This window comes from Synchiropus splendidus, chromosome 5 (assembly GCF_027744825.2).
Source record: "Synchiropus splendidus isolate RoL2022-P1 chromosome 5, RoL_Sspl_1.0, whole genome shotgun sequence".
Lineage (NCBI taxonomy): Eukaryota > Metazoa > Chordata > Actinopteri > Syngnathiformes > Callionymidae > Synchiropus > Synchiropus splendidus.
In genome coordinates this window covers 21,812,170-21,820,786 of record NC_071338.1, presented here as the reverse complement: position 1 = coordinate 21,820,786, position 8,617 = coordinate 21,812,170, and the positions used below count along the sequence as shown (strand labels likewise).

Below are 8,617 nucleotides of genomic sequence, written 5' to 3'. Positions count from 1 at the left end.
ATGTGCGTTGCTTGGAGTCACTGGACCTACTGCATGGAATCAGACATCACGATCTACTTATTTTGTGACAACAACAGCAGCAGTCATCAACTACTCTGAAATCACAACTCTTCTTACCATGAGAGATAGTGAAACGTGTACAGCTACTACAGTATGAACAACACAATAGTGCTGTTTTTATTCATTGTTAACTAATAAAATACTACTACTTCCAGAAAATAAATAAATACTAATTAACCTTCCAGTTCTCGTACTGTTTCAAATACTCCCACTGCTACTACTACAAGTAATCATACTACTACTGCTCAGTGTTTCAGTTCATTCAACAAAATGCTTGTATTGTTTCTAGTACTGCTATTACTACTATTCCTATTACTGCCACTGCTGCTACTACTTGGGATGATAATTGTTGTCCCACTATCAACACAATCTCTAGTACTGCAACCATACTCTTACTAAGACAAACCAAAAAATAAAATAAAATGCTTTTACTCCATCTACTGCTAAAGACAGTGTATACTACATCTACTACTACTAGTAAACTCATTGCTGTTACTGCTAATATTACTACCACCACCTGTATGACAGTGGAGCTCCACTGCTTTTACTACAATACACTTGAAACTACCACTGTTATGAATACAACACGACAAAAGCTGCTTTTACTACAACCAATACTGCTACTGATATTACTATTTCTATTCCTACTACTATCTGTTTACTTCCGCTGATGCCACAAGCACTACTGAAACTATTATTGTTACTCTTACAATGTATACTACAAAACCTTCACCCACTACCACTAGAACAACTGCTACTTCCAATACAGTGACACTACTACTGTTGTGTATGTACTTCCACGGAGGTTTGGTTTCCACTCAGGTGTCAAGTGAGTATAAGCATGAATGAAGTACACTGCTGCTACATTTAACACCAAATCTTGTCCATCAAATCTGCCCATAACTACTTCAGTTGAGTCAAATGCAAATATCATCTGCAGTGTGACAGGTAGGCAGCAGCACTGAGGTCAGGCACGTGTTCATCTCAAAGTGAAGTGATGCTGATGCCACAGGGACACCAGCGTTTGCCATGCGATGCCGGGCAGGAAGCACCAGGAGGCTTGCACCCGTCTCGTCGCTGAGGGTCCTCGCACGTCTCTCAATGTGGCCTTCCCCCTCTCCCACCGCTGCCCCTCATTGCTAAGCCCCGATTGACGGAAGAGAATGGGGGAGAATAGTATTTTCTGGGCCGTTTCACCTCCATTGTGTCGGCGTGGCCATGCAGTGGACCAGTGTCTCTCCAGGACCAAGATTGTTCACGCACTGCAGCCTGTCAATAGAGCGGGCCTTCAGCATCAATATATTTTACAGCTATTCCCTTTCACTCCACACTTGAAGTCCAGCAATAGTGCGGCATCTTGCGCTATTGACATGGTAAACTTTTTTTTGAGAGGGAAGCTGTGCCCGTTTGTGCTGCAGCAGCACAGAAACAGATGTATGCCCACCAAGATGCCTATTCAGAGTTACACATGGACAACACAGAAACATATTTGTGAGTGTGAGCGTCTGCTTCTAACAGGAAGGAAGCCATTGAGACTCATTTTGACTGCTTCAGTTACCGAGACTCACTCGCGTGGTTCTCATCCCCAACCTTCTGTTTTCTGACTTTTAGCTCCAGTTGAACTTTCTGCCGCAGAAGTCTGACCAGTTATTCATCATAACAGTGTGCTAGTTGCTTCTTTGAATGTACCTTATTTTACCACAACTGATACTTCAACAATGTCTGCTTCCAGTACCTTGAATCGTACGACGACAATTCCTGATGCAAGTACTTTTTTAATACCCTGAAGGATCAGTAACCCTGACAGCTGCAGCCATTTTACGGCTGCTACTGCAGCGAAGTATTTCTGCTACTAATTGCCACTACTGCAATTAGATATACTTTTACTACAACTAAAGCGATTACTGCAATAACTGTCACGATTACTGCTGACCTTCATTTTTCCAATAAGACTGTTACTACTACATCATCCACCACTAGAACTGCTCGTACTATCACTTCTATCCAGCAACAATAACTGCCTTGACAACTGTAATAACCATTAGTTGTGTCATTACAACAATTACTTCTCCTACCATTCTTCTACCACAATTACTGCTGCTTCCATTTTTAGTCATCTTCTACTAATTCCACTACAACGCCGCCTCCACCAATAACTGCTACTACTACTGCTGCTGTTTTCATACCACATAAGTTAGGACTACACCTTCCTATGCACTGGAACTGTACTGCAATAACAACTAGCAGTGATCTTTTGATGCACTAGTTCTGTTACATTCTCGACTAGTATACTGCTACTGCTACTTCAAACACTACTAAGGCCACTACAACGTCTGGGGATGGGCCTCCTCCTCCCCCCGTCCCCTTCTCCTCTAACATTACGACTACCAGAATGACTTTCTTCAGGGCGCCCTCTAGTGTTGAAGCAGTGTAACAGTGAACAATAAAAGATCACACTTTCCTAAAAATATGTTTTTTTTTATTGCAGTTAAAACTTCAAAATCACTGAGAGACATTCAGAAACAGAACGAAACATATGTATATATTCTGTAAGAAAGAAAGAAAAACCGACTCCACGCAAGGACAACACAAAATATCACGAGTCAAACAGTTTGATCTATTGAAGGACAAAATAACGCACACAGACAAGCAAATACTTTTGCTCTATGGCTTCACTTCCCTCTTTTAGTATTGTCTCCTGATCAAACGTGACGGATGCAACAAGCTAATTTATTGCTATAGTTCCTCTTCCATGTCTTACTATAATATTTTGAATACGCTGTCTTGACTACCACTGCTCGGATGTGCTCTTATATATTTTTGTACTCTGGAAAGACAGGAAAAGTTTGACAGTTGGATGTTACTGTCAGACATGATCACAAATGTGGGGTCAAAGCAAACATCATTCCCACAGCTACATGAAAACAAACAGGTTAAATGTAGCGTATATGAAGGTTACACAACATCAACAGCATTGGCTCCTAAGTGTCCCTCTTCAGTCTGTGCTAGAACAACATAGATCCCAAAGCTAGTCACCACCTATCAATGGTTACGAAAGACACCACTTATCACGGTCCACCAGCACGAAAACTGCACTACAGAAGTCGACACACTGAGGAGGGGACGACAGCGCGGCCGCTGGAGCCTGGCAGCAGATACGTTTACATCGTACACAACCGAAATATTAGTTAGCTTCTACATAGACTTGCACACACAGCGGTTACACAGTTTGACATAATTGTGCCATCTTCTATAAGTGTTTCCAAGAAAGGCTTTGGCGTACTGGAGCGGTAACATTTCTTCTTCAGTTCGGTTGTGGTGTAGTGATGCTAAGTTCAATTTGGGAATGCAGCTAACTATGGTGCTTCATCAGAAGCAAAAAGAAGTGTCTTTGTTTAAAGTAGCTTACAGGTGTTGGTAGCACGAGAAAAGACAACCTTGTTTGGACGTCCAAGGCACACTGCAATACAGAAAAGGCTAAAAGTCCGTGACCTTGATATGTGTGGGAAGAGTTTAGCATCAATCGCGACCGAGGGGGCGAGCGTTGGTAAGCTACTTACGACAAAGAGCTGCCACAGCTCTGCTCATATGCATGTAAGCTGAACGAGCGTTTGTTCAGAAGCCCCCTTTTCTGGACCGAAAAACTGAATAGCTTTCAAGTCATAAAATTATGATCAAATTTTAATTTTTAAATTTTACCCCGACTATTAAATATCTTTGTGTCATCCTGCCCAGCATGTAAGACTCAACACTGTTTGAGCTTTACTTGCTAGCATTTTCAAAGCTATCTGCTAGCTTAACAACGGAAAACACATTATGATATAATGCCATTTTCCACTCTAAATTGTTGCTCGCAATCATCACTTTGGATTATTTACATGTTTTTTTTTCATCATAGATTTGGTATTGAATTAGCAGGGGAGCTAGCAATGCTACTGTCTGAGCTAGTGGCAGTATCTCTCACAAATTCTAAATGAAGCAGCATCGAACACACGCTTGACTGAACGGTTCCTGTCCACGTTACGAGTGCGAGTGGCAGATGGCGCTTCAAGGTGAGTCAACGTTTTGAACTGCTAACCTTCAGACTCATAAAGTAAAGTGGTACTGAGTTTTGTGCTTCCACTCTGCAAATGTAAAACATTGCTTCCACTCGCCAGAAAATGACATTTCCCAAATTCAACGTAACATGCCGACAGTTTTGCTTGCGATATTTCTCTGATCAGTTTCAGCTGAGGAAGCTCATCAGTGAAATCTGTGCAGCAGGGTCATGTTTCCATGGAGGTTCGGGGGAGGTGGGTGGGGAGGGACGGGGATGTGGAGCTGCACTGAAGAAACAGGAAGTTGTGAAGAATACAATTTTCTAGTGCAGCGACAGCTGGTTGATGAATTGATCGGTAATGAGCAGATGGCGCTGCTTGTTTTCCCACAAAGGGATGATGAGCCCATGTCAAATTAGCCACGTGATAACTTCCTGCTTCAGAGCAGCTCGTCTTCTCCAGAACAGGTGGATCTGGATCTGGTGGGGCTCCAGCCCATCACATGAGGCTGCAGTTCTCTGTCTGCTTTTTCAGGTCTTCCAGCGTGGCCTGCGCCTTGTCCTTCAGCTGGTCGATGTCCACGTTCTGCAGGTTGGACAGCTGCCCCAGGACCGACTGCTTGTGCGCCTCCTCCTGGTTGTCCTCGGCGATCATCTTGGCCAGCTCCGTGGGGAGGACCACGTCGTCGCCCGCCTGCTGTATCTGTGTCTCGTCCAGCTCGTTCTACGGAGGGACACAAAAACATCTTACCCGTGCTGACGGTTACAGCTACTTCGTCTGGGCACTCATATTTCCTCCCACAGCCCTTACCTAAGTGAGTTGCCAAACCAACAAAAGCCTTTCCTCACCTTTGGTAATCTGTACTTTTCCCGAAAGTGGCTCCTCACTGTGGCTCTCTCTGCTTTCTTCTGGGCAAAATTGGCCTCTCGCTCCTGCCTGCAGAGAAGAAGGAAGCAGTCACGACCAAAGGTTCTGCTGTTGACACTGAATTTCATCATTGTTGGCAGTCATGTGAGTGAGTGAGGTGTTGTTCGCTGTGACACTACATAACCTCACAGCGCTGTCCTGGTTTAAACTGCCAGCTGGAGCCATCATGTTTGGAGCCTGTCGGTGCTGAGCCGTGGCATCAGGTGCTGAGTTCAACCCCGTTATGACCAAATGTGTTACTCATTGTGTAACTGTACGAAACAGATCGACATTGCACGAAGACCAAAATTCAAAAAGGCCAATAAACCGCACAAAAATCGGTTTTCGGAATTGCATCCACCTGATGACTGGCCAAGCTAAACATTAACGTCTCACAACCAGCACCACCATGTGCCGTGATTCGGACAACAGTGGCAGTGAGGTCGTGCTAGCATTAACCTGGTTTCCCTCCTGATAACGTTCACAGCCCATCTTGTGGCTCTTGAGCAGAAAGGCAGTCAAAGTTGCTCAGTGTTTTGGGCGTTTTAACCATGCATTGCAATTGTTCTGTCCACCTCCTACATGGAGGAAAATAGCTTTTACTGTCTACACATGTAATGCTGACTGTGCCATGTTCCATTTTTTAAATTATTCCAACCAGATAAATACTAAGCTGTGGTGATGTCATAATGAAACATAAATTAAATGGGTTTTAAGTTGAATCCAGAGGCTGTTTTGTGTTTGTTGGTGCCATGTTGTGATAGGTTTACAAGGCTTCATGAAGCAATGTCCTCATTTTCAGACCAGATGGCACTCGGAAATCTTCGGATTTAAATATTGATGGCTGGATGAGGCTTCATGACACAGCGTTCTGATTTTCAGGGGCCACCAGATGGCACTGTCTGCTGTCAAATGTTTGGTCTTGAACAACTAATTCAATGGAACTTCACATCATTTCTAAACCAAGAGCGCCATGTTGTGGCCTCTGAAAACTGGGACACTGTTTTATGAACTGTGTAATACTGTTTCGTGATACCATGATATCACCTCAATGAAACCTCACATAATTTTTAAACCCAGAAGAAAAAGTTCAGTCGGTCAGACTTGCTTTAAAGCGCCAGAGGGATCCGATTTGTAACCAGAAACACCCTCAAAATTCAATCATCTGGTGCCTGTCCCACAAGCTGCATCTCTGAAAATTGCAGTCTTTCATTTTTCATTTTCATTTTTCTTCTATCAGATGAACAATGACAAAAAATGATCACAAACTTGACGTAAGTAACACTAAGGGTTCCAAAAATGATGATCAGATTAAGACATTTTCCCCCCAAAAAACTGACATGAAGTAAAATATCTCTCATACTCTGGTTCCGTCGTGTCGCCAGCAGAGGGCGGGCTGCTCCAACACTGCTCTCTTGTTCAACAACCGGATTCACACGGACCATTATGGCTCTAATGTTGTTGATTTATTAGACAGACAAGCTGAGATGGTTCCGCCATGACGAGACACGGACACTAGAGAGTGTTCTGTGTGACCTGAGGTCTGATCTAGAAGACAATTCCAGTGAATCAAATTTCAATTACGGTGTAAGGCCTTTCATTTAAATGAGCAATGGGGTTATTTTTAGAGGCGCAGTGTGTGTGCTGCAAGGAGCCAAAGCCAGAGTGACACTGGAGGACCTGGGGCAGGGTTTTTCAGTGTTCCCAATGTGTCAGTGGAAGGTCCCAGTGTCTGGAGACGAGACTGCCGTTGTGCTCACGTGACTCCGAAGTTCACTTTGCATTAAGATGAGTGGGCACAACAGCAAAAAGGCGACGCGGCCGGTGGCTGGAGGTGCCGTTCTCAAAGGTCGCCACCGAGCTCCAAAAGTACACGTCCAATCCGGGCTCCTGGATGCTGGGCACCTTGGCCTGATAACTCCACTGAAGGTCACGTCAGTGCTAAGCTTCTCACCAGGCCTCCAGTGAAGCGAGCACTGGGTTAATACCAGCGCTCATTCAATAACACTACATTAGCGCTGATGGGCACGAGCCACAGATTGGATGGTTTTGAACGCTTCACCGGCCTTCAGTCACCCACCCAGCCAGCTCAAACACAACCACCAAAGCCGTGATTTGGGACAAGCTCAGACAGAATGACAAGCAACTTCCCTCCAGTGACCTTCGGGTTTCCTTAAATTGTCCTCAGCTGACACAGCTAGTCATGTGACCTTCGATAAAACCACAAGCATCCAGAGTGAGTGGAGGGAGATATTGACAGAAGAGACGATAAGTGTGTACAAGTACCCTCAAATGATGTAAACACAAGGTCAAAGGGCAGCTGAAGCTAATGACCCGTCATGACCTGGTTGAAAACAGTCCTGCCCTCAGTTCGAAGAGTGAGGCTGCTGACCAGGAAACCAGGCGAGATTACGCCATGGGATTTAGCTCACGACCATTTTAGGTGACAACACAATGAGGATTTCGACTCAGTCGCACACATATTCATACACAACCAGCACACACCATTGGAATACACACAACTGCCTATACATGCCAACACATTCAAATGAAGACACACGCATCGTTTCACACACACAGACAAATGCACACACAATTTGTAAAAGCATAACACGCACATTCACATGTCCATGACCACAAACAATTTACATGCAAAGAAATATAGATATTTTTGTACACTAAACACACAGAAAGAACAGATTGTAAAGCCAACATTCAGGTACACCGATTAAAGTGAGTAGACTTAAAGAAGCAAAACTAAAGACAAACGAAAAAAAATACACAACATGACAAGTCGTCAGACATTCCAACGCACCTACACTAACACATGCAGAAGGGACACGTCAAAAATACGCAACATCGCTTTATGTTTATTTGTTTTCAGATCCACATTTAAATACTTTAGAATGGTTTGCACAAACGGAGAGCTCTCCGAGTGCAGGAGGAGCAGCTGCGTGCGGAGCTCTGGTGCGTAAAAAGGCGCACGGGCACTCACTCACTCGCTCACACACCACGTTACATTGAGACGCACACAATCTCACGAAGGTTAGCCTTACTTTTCCTCCTCTAGCTGTTGCTGGTACTGCTCGAATTCCTCCTGGGTCATGCCCTGCGCCGCCGCTTCTGACTTCTCCCCTTCGGGTTTCTCCTCGGTCAGGCCCCCCGTCAGGTTCTTCAGCTGACCCCCCACCACGTGTTTGACCATGAAAGCCATAGTAGCGCCTCTGCTTGGTGCGCTCCTGGAGAGAGCGGCGGCGGAGATCCGAGGGAGAAGTCAACAGCAGAGTCCAGCACCACTGAGCGTGGACAGCTCCGCGCCGTGGAGGAAGGCGGCTCAGGAATGAGTCAACAAGTTTGGCGCTCAACTCTACCAATCCCGTGGCTGCGTCCGCGACCACCACTCCCTCCACCCCCTCCACCCAATCCTGCCGCGGCTGCACCGGATCCCGATTATAACTCACGGACTCGCGCAGGACGCACGAGGGGGGACCGACACACGTGACCAGCCTGCGTGTCCCCGGGCGGTTTGTGGTCGTCCTGACTCTCTCAGGGTCATCAGCGCGCTGAGGCGTGGCGGATAATCTGTCAATACAAGAGCAGATTCCGAACCCAAA

General features: G+C 45.3%; 1 protein-coding gene across 1 annotated transcript; it reads right to left on the bottom strand.

Moving 5' to 3' along the window:
• Positions 1-2,517: 2,517 nt before the first annotated feature.
• cplx3b (complexin 3b) lies at positions 2,518-8,414 on the bottom strand. Its single transcript, XM_053866801.1, has 3 exons — positions 8,060-8,414; positions 4,946-5,033; positions 2,518-4,820 (listed from the first exon to the last, which is right to left on the bottom strand). Exons 1-3 carry the CDS (start codon positions 8,215-8,217, stop codon positions 4,596-4,598), a joined length of 471 nt encoding a protein of 156 aa, XP_053722776.1. The 5' UTR covers positions 8,218-8,414; the 3' UTR covers positions 2,518-4,595.
• Between the last annotated feature and the right edge of the window lie 203 nt (positions 8,415-8,617).

What these genes read in the sequence shown, in the direction of transcription:
- cplx3b (XM_053866801.1), bottom strand. Translation starts at nt 8,217, where the DNA reads ATGGCTTTCATGGTCAAACACGTGGTGGGGGGTCAGCTGAAGAACCTG. An exon ending in CAACAGCTAGAGGAGGAAAA is followed by an intron (nt 5,034 to 8,059) that starts GTAAGGCTAACC and finishes TCTTCTCTGCAG; the next exon opens with GCAGGAGCGAGAGGCCAATT. An exon ending in AAAAGTACAGATTACCAAAG is followed by an intron (nt 4,821 to 4,945) that starts GTGAGGAAAGGC and finishes GTCCCTCCGTAG; the next exon opens with AACGAGCTGGACGAGACACA.